The sequence below is a fragment of the Anolis sagrei genome, chromosome X (assembly GCF_037176765.1).
Source record: "Anolis sagrei isolate rAnoSag1 chromosome X, rAnoSag1.mat, whole genome shotgun sequence".
NCBI lineage: Eukaryota > Metazoa > Chordata > Lepidosauria > Squamata > Dactyloidae > Anolis > Anolis sagrei.
The window spans coordinates 37,095,281-37,112,036 of NC_090034.1; the positions used below are offsets into that span (position 1 = coordinate 37,095,281).

Below are 16,756 nucleotides of genomic sequence, written 5' to 3' on the forward strand. Positions count from 1 at the left end.
CTTTTCTCCCGGGTTTCAAATGCTCTTCTATTTTTCTGTACTGAATTTTAGACTGTATGCTACTTCGGAGTCAGTCTTCCTTTCCTTGTTATACCAAACAATTCAAATGCCATGTTAAACACAAGAATAATGGCTTTGCTGGTCCATGAGGAAAATCAAAACGCATGGGAAGGTTAAACTTTTATTACAATCAACTAAAACATCAGAAGAGAGTGCAAGATTTTGAGTTCTTCAAGTGGTTTCTGAGCTGGGATCTGAAAAATGGGAGAGAAGTGATACCACAGAGACATTTGGAAAAAGAGTTCAACACACACACAAACAGAACCCAACACTGGTGGTGTTTATTGTTCACTACGGCTCCCATGGTGACGCGCAACAGATAACTGTATATAGAACAAAACTAGTTTTGTTTTTAAAAGCCAAACAATTAAATAACCCAAAAAGGCAGCCAGTGAATTGGTTTTAGGGCCCTGTCACGTAACACAGTCTTGGCTGCCTGCCAGGAACTCAAAGGGGATGGAGTCAGTCCGACTTCCCTCAGGAGAGAGCTCCATGAGCAAAGCTCTGCTACAGAGAAAGCCCTGTCTCATTGACTCAAGAACCTTGCCTCTTGGGGTAGTTTAACACATTAATTTATGCATACTTTAGTTGGGAGGGTGACGCACAGATCATTGCATGCAGGGTGCTTTGGCACAACAATGGAGAATTTTTCTACCAGCCTTGGCAAAGACAGTGATGGAATATTCAGGAGAAAAAGACAAAAAAGGAAGGGTGGGGTGGCAAAAAACATAAAAGGGTAGAGAAGAAAATGTAGCAGGTGCTCTTATGGTTCAAGCCTTCCATCCTGAGATCCACTGGGCAATGCCTCACCCCCTCCCCCAAAATAAAAAACTAAGCAAAATCAGATGTCACAGAAATTGACTTCCAGAACCAAAACCACCACCCCCCCCCCCCACCCCCGGGTTATGTTCTTCTAACGTGGAAGAGAGAATCACTGTTCCTGGAGACTTCCCAGCTATTTTATTTCTTCACAACAAGCTGCAGGCAGAGAGAATCCAAAGTGAGACTGGGGGCTATTAAAATATCTTTGGCACATGGATGAAGCCCATGGGCCACATTATTCTCACCCTAAATTAAAAGGATTAAGTAGCTGGCAATGGGGAAAGAACTCGGCCCAAAGCCAAGGCAACTCTGTACTGGTGTAGATAGACAAACAAGGTCAGCTCCAATGACAAGGGTCATTTTCAACAACAAGCCACCTGCTTTGCATCCATAAGACATCAAGTTTGATCCCTGGCTTCTCCACTTAAAACAACAAAAACTGCAGGTGATAGAAGAGACCACTTGCCAGCCAGACCAGGCTATGTTAAGACAAATATTCAAGCGTGGCCATTTTGGCAGTTATACATTTACTGGCCCAAACAAAATGCACAAAATACAATATATAACCTTTCAAAGCTTCACCAGCTTCTCATATGGTTTCTCAATAATCACACACAATACCCGCATTACATGCTGGCAACGTCAAAGAGTGTTATTCATTGCTGCTGACAAGGTTCTAGTTCACAGTATATACTGATAAATGTCCACTTTATTATGATACAAAGAAATTTCTTGGACACTTTCAAGCAAGTCTCTCATAGGTGCAAATTTCCAATGACTGGATTGAAAGACCCAAGTAGTTTTAGCAAACATTTCAAAACATCAGCCATGAACCTGAATAAGAACTACATATTAAGTGGCCCGTTGTCTCCAAGATATGTATAATAGATTTTAGATCCTTTATTTAATTTTAAAGAACTGACAAGGATACTATGAAAATCACACAGTGCTGCAATTACATCTGTTCCAATGGCTGAAAGATATTAACAAGCTGTCAAAACACCATAATTATTTAAAGCCAAGTGCAACTGATTCCCCACCCCACCTCTTAACTCCATAGCATCTCCATAGCATCTCCTGCACACTCTCCCTTCAACTATTGTAGCTGCAGGCAGGTTCTCTGACAGGGATGAGGGGGTGTGGGATAGGTTGTTATTGTTTAAAGGAAGTTCACGCACACACAGAAACCATAACCTACACTCAAAGTGATCCCGTCAGACAATAGACAATACTCAGCAGTCTTCAAGGGCACCAACAGCTGTAAAAACTAAAGAGTCCTATTTTTGCTCAGCAGTAGAAAAGAAGTGCAATGATAGGACTGCCATTGCTTAAACAGCTGCATAATTGAATTTCTCTTACGCCTTCCAACACATGAAGAAGGGAGGAGGAAAAAAAACATAAGTACATCTGTTTTATATTAAAGAGTCTGGTAGGGAAATAAAAAGGACAAGTGATCAAACTGATTTCAAGGCATCTATGTCAGATTTTAGTCGCAATGTTGGCACTGGACTGTCTAGAATGAATTTTCACGTTCCTAGACAGCAAGCATTGGTTTCTAAATGCCCCAGGGCTTAAACTCAAGGAATCCTCTGACACACATTTTCAGCATTTGTCTCAGTTCTTCTCTCTCTCGTATGTATAAAGTGGAAATACACAACCTTTGACATGCCAATAGTCACACTGCCCTGTTGTCAACCTCCTGAAAAGAAAACACTAAGCTAACAGCATATGGGAAGTGTGTGCCACATACATATTTTGATAAATGGAAGACAAAGGAGAAAGGGATAAGGACAGAAATACTCAGGACATGAATCAAGCACAGACTTCCATGATCTGAGAATATGACAAAGACTCTCTCTATAAACAGAGTGTTAGCATCCTGGGGCTGAAAGTGTGTGACTTGACTAAAGTCACCGAGTGGGTCCCCATAACAAAGTGGGGATTCAAACACTGGTCTCCCAATGCCTTTGTCCAACACTCAGATCAAATACCATGCTGGCTCTGTGATGCTGGCTGTGGGTAGGAACTAATATTACACTAGAGCAGTGCTTCTCAACCTGTGGGTCCCCAGGTGTTTTGGCCTACAACTCCCAGAAATCCCAGCCAGTTTACCAGCTGTTAGGATTTCTGGGAATTGTAGGCCAAAAACATCTGGGGACCCCAGGTTGAGAACCACTGCACTAGAGAAACCTGAAACATATGTAATAAAATCAGTCAGGGAGTCAGAGCAGAAGTTACGAGCCTTTTTAAAGCAAACATTTCTCCTGACCTCATGAGATAATTCAAATTCATTGAGCGACAACCTATGCTCAGTGATCAGACCAAAAATATTTCTAGTGACCTTAAAGCAGACCCTTGGATCTTCAATTTCCTTTCCAATGCACAAAATGCATCTCTATCCAACACCTCAGTGTTCACAACTTCAATTACTGCCTCCAATATTCTACATTCAGACAGCAGAGATAAACACTTCAGTGGGTATTCAGGTCTTTATTTACTGAGCACTATTTTGCATCTGAAAAATCATCACCTCCCATATATCCCTATATAGCAACTGAGATCATCTTCTATGGGGAGGTGAGACCTTCTCACTTAATCCAGTCCTAAAAGTTCCACACAGTTAAAATAAGCCTATCCTGCACTTCTGTGCCTGTAGTGATCTTCGCTGTTGTGGAAACTTTTTATTGGTATCTGCATGCTTATATTTCAGTGTGTGGAGTATTTAATCGGTGTATATACATTTGAATTATTTTAAAAGAAATATTTCAAAAGTCACTTTGATGCTCTGAAAACCAAGAAGACCACAATGATGCATCCAAGCACGATGTGGCTCAGAACTGATATAGATAATATGAAGGAGTACCTGTTACCCAAAAGCTGATAGGATGCTCAGAGCAAACAATCATGCTACAGGAAAAGGGGTAAAAAAAATCTCTAGAAAAGGGAGATGAAGCATAAAAGCTAAGGGGAACAATTCCAGGGACTTTTGTCTTCTAGAAATAGTTCGATTCCTTTGTGAGCTACACAACCACACTTTGTTACAGAACTATCCCAAAGCCAAATAACAGCTCTCAGAAGTGTAATGGGTAACATCACAAAGATACCTATTACAAGTGCAAGTATTATCCTAGATCAGTGGTTCTCAACCTGTGAGTCCCAATATGTTTTGGTCTTCAACTCCCAAAAATCCTAACAGCAGGTGTAAACTGGCTGGGATTTCTGGGAGTTGTAGGCCATAACAACTGGGGACCCACAGGTTGAGAACCATTGTCCTAGATTGTTACAGTCTAACTTCCAGCACTTTGAAGAGATTTAAAAGCTAGTGTTGCTTGCTGTAAGAATTTTCAGAGCAAATTCAGCCTAAGGACTAAATTCAATTTCAGGTAAATCGTCAAGAGATCACATTCCGGTGGTGCAAAGGGTTAGATGCAATAACTAGTAACAAAAATACTGAAGTTTTTGCTGCTTGTAGTTAAGCATTAAGAGAGGCATTTCAATATTTTGGAATACAGGAAAAAAACCAACTGTACAAACTCATGTTGTCATGGGAACAGGGGCAGCTCACAGGATAGATTACCTGAGTCCCCCAGTCCTGCTTCAGAGGCAGTAAACATCAGATGGCATGTGTATATGCGTAGCGCATATTTTAGACAATTTAACATGGGGCACAGTGCAACTAAACTTATTCCTTCAGCAGTACACACTATTGAAAGAGTGCAACTGTGAAAGGGCAGACAGCCACATTATCCCCCCTCCCCCCCCCCCGGAGAAGTTGGACAGCTGCAATCTACTGCTGCACCCAAAAACAAAAAGGCTTTCTAGGAAAAAAAAGTTAGACATTTTTACTGGGGTTCCTCCTTCCTGGGCCACTTTATGTTTTTAGAAATGGTCTCTCTTGGGCCCGAAATATACTTGTCATGCCCCCGCAATCCCCAGTGAGCAGTTGGGAGCAAAATATTTTTGAACACTGGCAGGCCCAGGTGATTTTCAAATGTGGTGGAAATGCTCTCCAAGTACCCTAGAGGGCTTGAGGGGGCATCATGAAGCAAAAAGATATTTCTGCAAAAACAATGACCCCTGCGGGCTCCAAGGGCATCATAAATGGCCCTGGGCATGGCATGAAGCCCCTCTCCCCTTTCAAAACACCAACTGACTTGTGCTGGAGCGCCCGCCTGGCCCTTTCAAGAACATTAGATCACTGCACATCTTCCACTGCTGTATACAGGACATGTGATAATTAACACAGACACAGTCACTGCCCTGCAACTAGCATAATCTATACAAAACAGCACCTCATTTCATGGAACTATTACACTTCATTACAATACAAAAGTCACTCCTGTTCAATGGTCCACTTGCATGTAACAAGTCCCATTGGTATTCGGTGTACAGGAAACAAGAGGTGGTGCTGTTGATGAAGTATAGATTCCCAATATGGGCTGCTGGCCTGGATCCTTACTCATTATCAATTCCTGCGTAATTAGATTTGAACTTAGCCTGCTTTCCATGACTGGAATCAGATGATAAAAACAAAGTGGTCAGAAACTACATCTGCCAGACTCAGTCTAGAAACCTGCCTTAGAATCTTAATTATCAGTCTATCCAGATCAGCATTATCAACACCAACAGGTAGTTGCTTTCTGAGTTATGATCCACCTCAATATAGGAAGTCATTTCAGTCTATGTCAGACCCCTGGTTCCTATCACTAAGCAATAACTATGCAAGGACTGTTAGCAGGCTTCAGACTCAAATATATAAATAAATAAAGAAAGAAACATAAATAAAATAGATCTGCCAATAAGACTGCAATAAGACTGAGTTTTTATTAGGTTACTACTATAGTTCATCCTTAGCCATTCCACAACTCTGTACCAAAATACCATATTTCATGCAGTGATTTGTTTTTTTTTTTTTTGTAGTTACAGAGCTTCCCTTAGCTGCCTGCTGGTGAGAGCAGAAGGGCCTCCCACAGCTGGTGGCAGTGAGGGATTGTAACTCTCACAACTTCACCCACCCACTTGCCTGCTCCATGGAGCTATGGGGGGCTTCCCTTGGCTGGGAAGTCCCATAGCTCCAAGGGACAAGCACACGAGCAGGTGATGCAACTATTATGTGAGGAAACAAAAAATTCCAAAAACAGGACCCCAAAAGGGGGTGCAACTATTATGCAATGATATTTTGCTTCCTACACTATGTGCAGGTTTGAGTGAGGCATTATTTGGCCTCTGCATCCTACATAAGCTCAAGGCCAATAGCACACTAAGCACATTCAATTATTTGTACAGTATTGGCCAGAGAAACAAAAGAGTGGGCCAAAGACCTGCAACAAGACTGTGAACTGAAACCGGCTACAGGGAGCAATAACTACCTTTTGTGACAGTTCCATTTCTAGAAACTATACAAAATGCTGAAGATGTCTTAAAGAAACAATATCTCCCTAAATGTGGATGCTTGTGTCTTCAGATCTTCCAAGTGGTTATTCTCTGCCCCCCCCCCCCCAACTTCATAGATATATCTGGAGGGAACATAAGAAAGGACTTTCTCAGTGACTATTCCTAGACTCTGGAAACTTCCTGGGAAGATTAGGCTCATGACCTCCCCTCCAGGCTCTCCTTTCATATGCAGGTAAAGACATATTTGATTCAGCATGCTTTTTGTAGTTGATTGCATTGGAAGACGTGCTTGGCTATATTGTTATTTCTTGTTTTCTTTCTAATGACCTTACTTTTTAATGGGTTTTGATAGCACCACTGAATCAACTCACTTAGCATGCAATAAACAAAAGCACAGAATATATGAAAGATATACTGATTTTTTTTATTTCTTTAGATGCAAATCAATGATATGCAACATAGCTAGAAGAATTCTAGCCGGCTGCTTTCTTGGGATATTCTATGTATCACTGTAGAGGAAACAAGAGGTGGACACCTACACCAAAGATCCTGGAGTCATTCCCTGGCATCATCTAGTAAGGTTGGGAGGAAACCTTGAATCCTGGGACAGATGCTACCTGTCAACGTATCAGGGAAGCTCAGGGAAGAATGCCAGAATTTGCTCCTTACTTCCCATATAATTCTTTTCCACTCACATTAGCTAGGAGCAGGTTATAAGCTTAGACATCACAGCAAATTGTGGTTTATACAAGCTAAAATGTAGAAGCCAAGAAAAAAAAACCATAATGGTTTCTGCCTGATTAGCAAACCATGACATGCTAGGAAAATTAGGTTTAGAAGCATTCAGTCTTCAATGAGGGAATCCTTTGGAACCTGAAAGTATATTACTATCAAGAAAACATATTTGAAAAAATGGGCAAAAATCTTCCTTTAACCTTCCAGCACTTCCTACAGGCCATTTGGAAGTCATTTTGGAGCAACAAATATACTGACTCCCTCGGGGGATTCAGTAGCCACAAAAAGGGCCCTGGAGGACTCATTCTGCTCACCCAGTTTGAATGTAACAAAAGAATTTCTGGGCTTTCTGGAAATGTGTTGAGCCACCTGCAAACACCATACAATGCCACACTAGCTTTGCATTTCACAATTGCTTTTCTTTCTAGCATCCATTAAATAACCATTCGGACCAACTTTCCTTATCAGTACTTTTTTTATAGTTTTGAAAGGGAAAAACAGAATCTTGGGCAGAGCTCTTATGTCAAGAGTTACCATAAGTATGGTTGTAACCATTTCAAAGTGCCCTGAAAAGATGCTATCATGTTGCTAAGACAGAACACTTTGTTGAAGGGGTATTGTACAACCTGCTGAAAAATTTGGAGGCCTGCCACAAGTACCTGGGGGTGGGGGTGGTCTTGCCTGAATCATACCGGTAAGAGGCCCACATCCATCTTCAATCTCAGTGTCCACCTGGTAATCACTGAAACAGCAGTTGACTTCAAGACTAATAAATACAGGATCCATAAAAAGTCTGCACACCCTATTTCATACCCTTCAAATGGTTGCCTGAATTTCAAAATCAAAACTGAGACTTAGATACCAGTTTTTAAAATAAAAAATTCCCAAGATGTTGTCATAGTTGAACTTTCACCCCACCCCCCAATGCCAGAACTCTTAGAGGACTTTTGTAAAATGCCGTCTATGATTCAACTATTTTCTCGATCATTTGCAAGCAGTTTCTAAAAACGGGACTGTTGTCAGGTTTCTTAGTCCCATGATTTTTTGTCTCTCAAGTGTCAACTCCAGTGGACAGCTTCACCAGCAGCAGTAAGGAGTAAATTTTGTCAAAAAATCTGAAAAAGTAAATTACTTGAGAAACAGGTCCATGTTTTGCCATTTTCTTCTCTTAAACAGGGCTTCAGTCAATTCTTTTTATTGACTAGCCAGTATCAAAATGCTTGACAAACACACTTGACACATACTTATACAGCATTCAATCCATATTACAACCATAGTTAAAATAAACAAGCTGTTAACAAGTGGTCACGAGCCAGGTCCAGATCAAATATATGCATCACCCCTACAATTTACCCCAATTATGCAGTTCTCAGCTGAGTTACTTTATATTTAAAAAGGGTCATTTTGTATGTTATTTTAGCATTCTGGTAGGCCAATAAAAATGTAGCTTTAATTTAAGGATCCCAGTGTGTCTTTAGTATAATGTATCACCCAGGGAATTGGTTTCTCTCTTTCTTATACAAGTTTCAGCAAAGCAGTACATATGTGATGTCGTTTACCTCTGATGCTCCACAGATACATGGAACTTGGTTAAACCCTCCATGTTGGATCATTGTGTCCAGCTGTTCAAATCTAGTTCTGGTAAATACCCTCCTGAGGTGTTTAGGCATTTCTGTCTTTAGATATTGGGCTGTTTGAGAAGTATATTTAGAATGACTTAACCATTTAAATGAGGGTAGCAATGTCTTTCTAAACTTCAATTTCCAGACAGGGATATTAAACAGGAATTAACCTAGAATATTGAAAGGGACTAGTAAAACTTGGGAATGTATATGAAGAAAACACACAAACATTAGCACCCTTAAAGTGATGCAGTTCTGAAGTGCTGTGCAACTGTTATCTTCCCCAGCTGGCATGCTCTGTATGAGACTGCAACTCCTGCCATGATGGGACATGTAGTGTAATACACCTGAAAGGCACCAATTTGGATGCTGCACTAGGATAAAGAAATTAGCCAATTATATACATAAAATTGCTTTATTCAAATGTCCAGCTTACTAAAACCAGACATATTCCTATTTCTCCAAAAGACTTCTATTTCCCTGATCTGGAAGAGATACCTAAGCATATCCGCATATGTGCCAATCCCCAGAATCCTGCACTATTTCACTGATTACATGTTCAGAATCATAGATACAGAACATGCTGTTGTTTAGCCTCTGTACTGAGTGAAAAAATGAAATTTCATCCTCCTAAGAAGCATTTATGCTGGTACATTTGAGAACATTAGGCATGTTTGGATTTCTCAAACCCACCAGTACAAATCGAGAATGAAAATACTAGGAAAATGAAGTATGAAAGTATCCAAATAGATTCAAAAGTTATTCGAAAGAAGAGCTCTCAATCAGGAACTCTATGAAGGGTTAAAATCTGCTACCAGTTCCTTTTTAACTGGAGATGCTAGGAATTAAACTTGGGACTACCTGCATTCTGAACTAGTTTTCTACTACCAAGTCATGATTCTTTCCTTTTTTTTCATTCTAAAGCTTGGGCAGTGAAAAACATACTTATATTTTTGTTAAAGAGGCCATGTCACATTTTTAAAAAAATCTAATCTACAGTATAAGTTTGCCATATGTTAGTTTAAGATAATTTAATCTTCATAACCCCTTTTCCTAAAAGTAATATCAGAAACTTGTCTGGCAATTCCCATATTCAAAATCAGCACCCAGTCTTTGATAAGAAAAAAACCTATCATCATGCCTGGCATGTATTTCCCCCACTTTGTTCTTGGCCTTAAAAAACAGTTCCACGCACATTGACACAAACACCAATTGCCACTTTGAGTTTTGAAAGTACCTCAAATACGACACATCCTCCCCATTCAGCTCATGAAAGGAAATGAGAGGCTCTTCCTTATCCTATTTATTCTGATGAGCCAATTAAAGGATGCTAAAAGTGAAGGTTGTCTCCTGAATATTGATAGAAATGAGCTGCAGACAGCAATTTACTTTCTACATAGATGCAAACAAATGTTTTGTTAATCCTAAGGAGAATATCACACTTAGCTACTTTCCTATACAGATCTCTACATCCCATCACCTGAAGAAACCAATGTACTTTTATTATATTATTATTATTATTATTATTATTATTATTATTATTATTATTTCCCCCTTTCCCCTTGGACATACTCTTTGTACAATATATTAGAGAAATTACATTTGAAATATCAGTCTTAATCTCAGTTTTTCCACTCCACATCTTAATACATTCTCTAAGGAATTCCTAACTGGATCCCACATACGCTTAATTATTATAACATTTTTTATTTTCTCTATATCTATATAGGGAAACCTATGTAAGTCACACTATATAACATGCTTGCACAGAAGGTTTGCAAATGAATATTATAGATATGTTTTGGAGGTCAGATACTACTAACAGTGCTGTGGACTTTGAAGAGGCATGAATAGAGGGTGAAAGAGAGAAATGTGTCAAGATGAAGAAGGAACCTCAAGCAAACCCTTTTCGCAACCATCTTCCATCTGGAAATCTATGTCCTCAATGTGAAAGACTATGTACATCCAGAATAGGTTCTACAGTCATTTACAGACCCGCAAAGAGTACCCTTGAAAGACAATCATACTTGGCCACAAGTGATCACCTATAGTATTGAAACATTATATATTGCTTACATTTTCATGCCATACATCATCCAAAAATTGCACAAATTTACAACCCTATATTTATACAATTCTTCAAGTTAGATAACATACCATTTATTGGTGGCAAACATATAAAAAGTAGAATGACAGTGCAGAGTACAATATAGGCACTAAAGGCATTAGATAAATCCCTGGTATAAGCTGGAGTTCAGCCTTCAGATTCAATAGGGTGTTTGTAGACAAACCATTCTCTTAGCCTTCGCCCTGCCTATCTTTAAAATGAGGATGACATCAGCCTATCTTCCAGAGATACATTGTGCATGCACGCAACACTTTCAGTGTAAACAAATTCTATGAAAAACTATTATTATATATTTTGCTATGATATCAACATATTTTGCTATGATATCAACGCCGACTCTTCAGCTTAGAAACGGAGCTGAGCACCACCCCCAGAGTCGAACACAACTAGACTTAATGCCAAGGGGAAATTTTTACCTTTACCATTATCAACATAGGAAAAGAGCCATGTCAAAGTTTATAGGATTTCTTCCATGAAGTATTTTGACAAAAGTACCCCCAACACTTGAGAAACAAAAATCGTGTGAGTACAAGGGAGCTTTATACTTGTTCTTTCCACTGTCGTTTAAGGTCTGTGAGATTCATAACCAGATTATCTTGTATGTGCCTTACTTAACAAAGACCCTCAACCTTTCCTAGAGATAGAAATGCAAACAGTCCCTCTCCTGCCTTTCTATCAGTCTCAAAATGATCTCAAAGCTTTCAAACTTGTCACAAATCAGTAATCTTCACTGGGCACTTGTCTCTCATAATCTCTGTTGCTTCTGCATGATGCTGATCTCCAAGGAATGGAACTGAGCACATCACATCATTGACTTTTTTTAGCCTAGAGTGAGACCATGTCCCTCAGCTGGGCTGCCCACAGATAATAGAAGAGCCCATTACCACACAGACTTTGAAATACAACACAGACTTTGAAATACAAAATACAACAGTTTCATGCCCTTCATGAATATCACCAAGAGTTCCATGAAGAAAGACTTGTGGAATAATAATGAAGACAGCCCTGCTCCTGAAAAGGAAAATACCCATCAAGGAACAGAGAGAACTCATGTAGATTCAAAAGTTTCAAGATGTGGAATCCAAGGGGATAAAGTCTTACAAGACATAAGAATTGTCTTTCCCAGCTGTGTATCATTTCAACAAACAAGGAGGAACGTTATTGCCTTTTTGGTAGGATTACTATTGAAATCCATCATTAAAATAGGTTCAACACCATGGAAGTCTGGATTAAAACTACATAGGCATTCATTGCCCTACTAACATCAGAGACACCAACGGCTAACTAACGGGAATGTTATAGATGATGCTGTGTTTCCAACAGCCGCAAAGAAAAGGCCAAAATGACAACAGCCAGTGATACATTATCATTATTCTTGGAAAAGACAAGTATACAGAAACATACATTTCTTCAATACACAATACCTGGTCATCCAGATGAGATTCCTACTTTCCATAGATGGCCATATAAGATGTGCAGAAGCCTGTATAAAATCCTTAGGTAATGACCCATACACAGAATAGACACATGCTTAAAGTCAAGAAGAAACAGCTAATGTCTTCCTTAACCTCAACTCATGCTTCCATATAGAGAGCCCATTCCACACTTTGGTTCTTGTCCTCCCTCAATATTAAATAGCGGAAAGGAGAATGATAGGGAAATCTTCTCTCAGTGAATTTTAACTCCTCCAACAAACTTGCTAGCTACATTCAGTGGTGGTCAATGAACAGAGACTATAAGTTCCATTAATGTCTTTTGCTGGTGCATTTTTCTCCCAAAGTAACCTTTGTTGGAGGCAAGAAAGTCAAAGGGGGATTTAACCACTGCTGCAAGCAACACATAGCAAAACCAAATTTTAATGATGCCACCAAGACAGATTATCCCCTTAAACAAAAAATAACTGACTCGCACCTTCTTCAATGGGGGTTCTGAAGGCCTGTTGGTTCAATTGGCTATTGGTCTCAGTGCCCAATACATGCTTGAAAATTCCAGAACAAAATGGGACATTGAGAAAACCTTAAAAGAGACAAGTACACCAACTGAAAGCATCTCACAGGACAGGTGTTAAGAAAAATAGGAACCATCTTTGACAAGACAACTTGCTAACAGCCTTGACCGCCTGATGCACAACAAATGTATGTTTTTCAACTTGCAACATCAACAACCCATTTTTTCTGCTCAGAAAATTCCAACTATTTCAGATTTCAAGCCAAAACACACAAAAACACAAGGGAAAAAATATAACGCTGTAGGTTTTAATATGAATATGTACAAATGTTTTAGGAGAACCTTGAGCATAATAAAAGCTTTTAACACTGCACCAAACTGTAAAGCAATTAGAGAGCTTTATGATGGCAACAGGGCCGGCTGACAAACAGTAAACAGTGAACACCATACAGATAGTTAAAAGCCAAACTAGTCATTCTTGACTTATATGAATTGGAGATAGTTAACTAACGTGAATACAGGTCTCAGTTTATGCCTGGGCTGCATCCCTAAATTTGTGATGTAAACTGTGAATGATCGACAGGGGAGGTGGGGAAACAATTGCTTGCAACAGAGACGGAGTAGCCACCAAGTTAGCAATTCTACTCAACCCACCATCAATTTCAATGGGGTTTGAGGCATCAAACATCAGCAATCACAGTTTCTCGGTAAGAGAAGTGTGTAGATGTTCTTCCAAGGGACCAGAAGAGGCAGTAAGTGCCAGTCCCAAGGGGGCTTAACTGAAGGGAGCTGGCTTGCCATTAGATGTTTTGTCTTGAGAGGAGCACACAGCTGGAGAGCAACTGGTAAGGAATGTGTTCTGCTGTGTCTCCTTCTCCAGTAGGCTTCACAGGCAGAGAAAGCACTCCAAAGACTAAGGTAGCACACCTTCCCTACTTCCCCAACCTTAGCAGTGACAAGAAACCTAGGTCAGTCAGGTTTTCTTACTCAGATTCGCCTCCCTCATTCCTTCATATCTTTCCCACTGCATAGGTATGCTGGGATTGCTATCCATTATGAGTGAGACTTCACTGGTGGATTTATTTCTGGAGAAGAAAATCTGAAAGGTTGGAAACATGTACAGTGTAAATTGAGACACACATGTACAAATGCTAACCAAAGTTTGTGTTAAAAACAACACATTAGAAGGAATAAAATGACAAAGAAATGTGACTGGTTTTGTTTACCAGAAAGTCATCAACTCGGATTTTCCTGTCACATCATGAACAAGAAAAGTCACCCAGAATCCCCTTGCTTTGACACAGTCCCTTAAATATTAAATTTCCTACTCTGCATAACTTTCACCCTCAGACAAACCCAAGCAGTGTATTTATCACACAAAATATCATTTGCAGTCAGTCAAAACAGCGACGTTTTCTTGCCAACTGATTAAAGCCCAGACAAATATAGAAGTACAGTCAACCAAATCAAATTGCATCATCAATAAACCAGGGATGAAAAACTTCTTCAATTACTGCAAAGCAGGGTTTTTTTAAACCAAAATTAATTCTGATAGCATTTGCCTATGCGATTTCTCCTACAACACCTTATTTCATATCAGACCGTAACCATTTGTTTTGCCATTACAAAATAACATTTTGACAGTGCAGAACACAGAACAAGAGCATTTCGTATTTATATTTGTATAAGTGTTTCTCAACACCTGTGTGCACATTTTTAGCCATTCAGCCCACACAAATACAGATGAACAGCCCACCCAATCAAATCGAATCAAATCAACAAACCAGGGATAAGAAACTTATTTGATGGCTGCAGATCAGTTTTTTAAAAAAAAAAAAAATACCAATGAATTTTGATAACCTGATATCCCTGCTGTTTCTGCCTATAACACGACTATATTCTACAAGCGCCTCCTTTCATGTCAAAACCACAACCATTTGTTATATCTATCTTCCATTGCAAAATAACATTTCAACACTGCAATACGCAAAACACAGAACAAGGACATTTCATCTTTTTTCTAGTTCTGGGCAATTGTGTGCACAATTTGAAAACACAGACCAAGAATGCTTCACGCCTTGATGACTGTGTGCTCGATTTCGACAAAACAGAGATTTTAGCCGTTCAGCACATCCATCCAATGAATGGCCTCCTTCCTCACATGCAGTCCTTTATCAAATACAACCCTCGTGCAAAATAGAGGGGGGGGGGGAGAGGACAGGACTTCAAGAGCAAATGGGAAGTTTTCCTTCTCTTCTTCACTTTTCCCTGAAGGCTCCTCCACTCCAGGAACATGTCAGGCAAAACTAAGGAGACCATCCTGGGAGCAACACATAGCTTGGGATGAAAGGATGGTGCAGAAGCAGTCAGAAGCCAAAAACCCTGAGCAAGTGCAAAGGGGAAATGGGTCTGAGGGATGCAGCTGCTGGGGGAGAAGTTCCTTGCTGCTGAAACCTCCAAGGCAGAGAGAGGTCCTCCTTGAGAAGACCCCCTCTTTCCCTCCCTCTCAGCCCTGTCAAGCCAGGCAGCTCTCTTACCTCTAATGCTTCCATCGTGCTGAAGCTGGCGATAGCAAAGCCATCAATGAAATCCTCTTCCTGGGAGCTGGACTCTCGCCTCCGCCGCCGGGGGGGTCGCAAGGCCCTGGCCCCCGGCGCCTGGCTTTTGGGCTGGGCGCCGTTCTGCCCGGCGTTCTCCTTGCCCGGGCTGGCCTCCCTCTCCGAGGCCGAGGAGGGGCTCTGGAGGTTGGCTTGGCCCCGGCCGCTGGGGTCCCTCCGCCTTACCCGGTCCCTTTGGGAACGGGACTTCCGGCTCTGTCGGATTTTGCCCTCCATCATCCCAAAAAGCGCTCTTCTCAGCGACGGCAATTAATCCTCCAGGATGGACTGATTGATTGATTGCGCTGGAAATAACAGCAGCAGCAACAACAACAAAAAAGCACGCCTTCCTGCTAATCCAGCCTTGTTTCCTCTCTTACCAAAAAATAAAAAATCCAAAAAAAAAAGGGGGGGTTATAATCCGGACAGAAAGTGATGACCCGACGTGCAAATAGAGCAGCAGGAAGACGACGCGCGAGGGGAGAGAGGGAGGAGGAGGAGGAGGAGGAGGAGGAAGGGGGGCGGCGGCAAAGAGATCCAGAAGAGCGGTGTTAAATCCACGGAGTGACCTTGACAAGTCTCCGTCTCCCCCCTCGCCAAAATTTTTAAAAAGGTGAAAAAATATATCTATTTAAAAAGATGGGAAGACTGAAAGCACGGCGAAATTCCTCCGGAGTTCGGGTGGAGTGGGGAGGAGGAAGGAGGAGAAGGAGCTTGGGTTTCCCTAGACGGAGAATGGCCCGGAGAGACAGATCCGAGAGGGAAGCCCTCAAGGCAGGAGCAGCACCGACGGGAAGATGAAGAAGCCCAAGAGGCGGCAGTGGCGGCGGCGGCGGCTCCTCGTCCTCCTGCCCACTAGCCCTCCTCTTCCTCTTCTGCCCCGCTCCTGCCTGCCTGCCTGCCTGCCCCCTCCCTCCCCTCCCTCCCTCAGCGGCGCCTCGCCGTGGGTTCGAATCCAGCCGCGGGAGGAGGCTCCAAAGGGCAACTTTATTGCGCGGAGGGCGCGCGCTCTTGGCCTCCCCCCTCCCTTCTCCTCCTGCTGAGGCGGCTGCTCCTCCTGCTGCTCCTGCCGGGCCCCGGCGGCTCTCTGGCTCTCCCCTCCCTCCCCACCGCGCCCCCCGCCCGCCTGGCTCCCCCGCCCTCGCCTCAGAGCTGCGCCCCTTTCTCTCGCTCTCTCAGCCGGCCCCCCTCCGCTCCCGCCGCCGTCGCCGCCGCCGCCTCATGCTCGCCAGCCCGGCCCCCCCTCTCTCCTTTCCTTCCTTCCTTCCTTCCTTCAAGCTGGCAACTCACACAGCACCGCCCGCCCCGGCCGCGCATGAGCAGGGCGGGCGGCGGCGGCGACGCGTCATTCCTCCGGGCGCGCGCGCAACGCCCTCGCTCTTCCTCCACCCCCCCTCCATCCCCCGCCTTGGTTTCGCCCGCTCACGCGCCCCCCTCCCCCTTCTCAGCGG

At 42.1% G+C, this 16,756-nt stretch overlaps 1 protein-coding gene across 12 annotated transcripts in view; it reads right to left on the reverse strand.

Moving 5' to 3' along the window:
• The window catches only part of FBRSL1 (fibrosin like 1), an 843,044-nt gene extending 826,645 nt beyond the window's left edge, over positions 1-16,399 (reverse strand). For 6 of the 12 annotated variants that reach the window (XM_060785676.2, XM_060785678.2, XM_060785683.2 and 3 more), the window contains exon 1: positions 15,246-16,399. In XM_060785676.2, coding sequence (XP_060641659.2) covers positions 15,246-15,545 — 300 coding nt within the window. In that variant the 5' untranslated portion in view covers positions 15,546-16,399. The remainder of the gene's footprint in view (positions 1-15,245) is intronic. The other 6 variants (XM_060785686.2, XM_060785685.2, XM_060785684.2 and 3 more) reach the window with 2 other exon arrangements.
• Between the last annotated feature and the right edge of the window lie 357 nt (positions 16,400-16,756).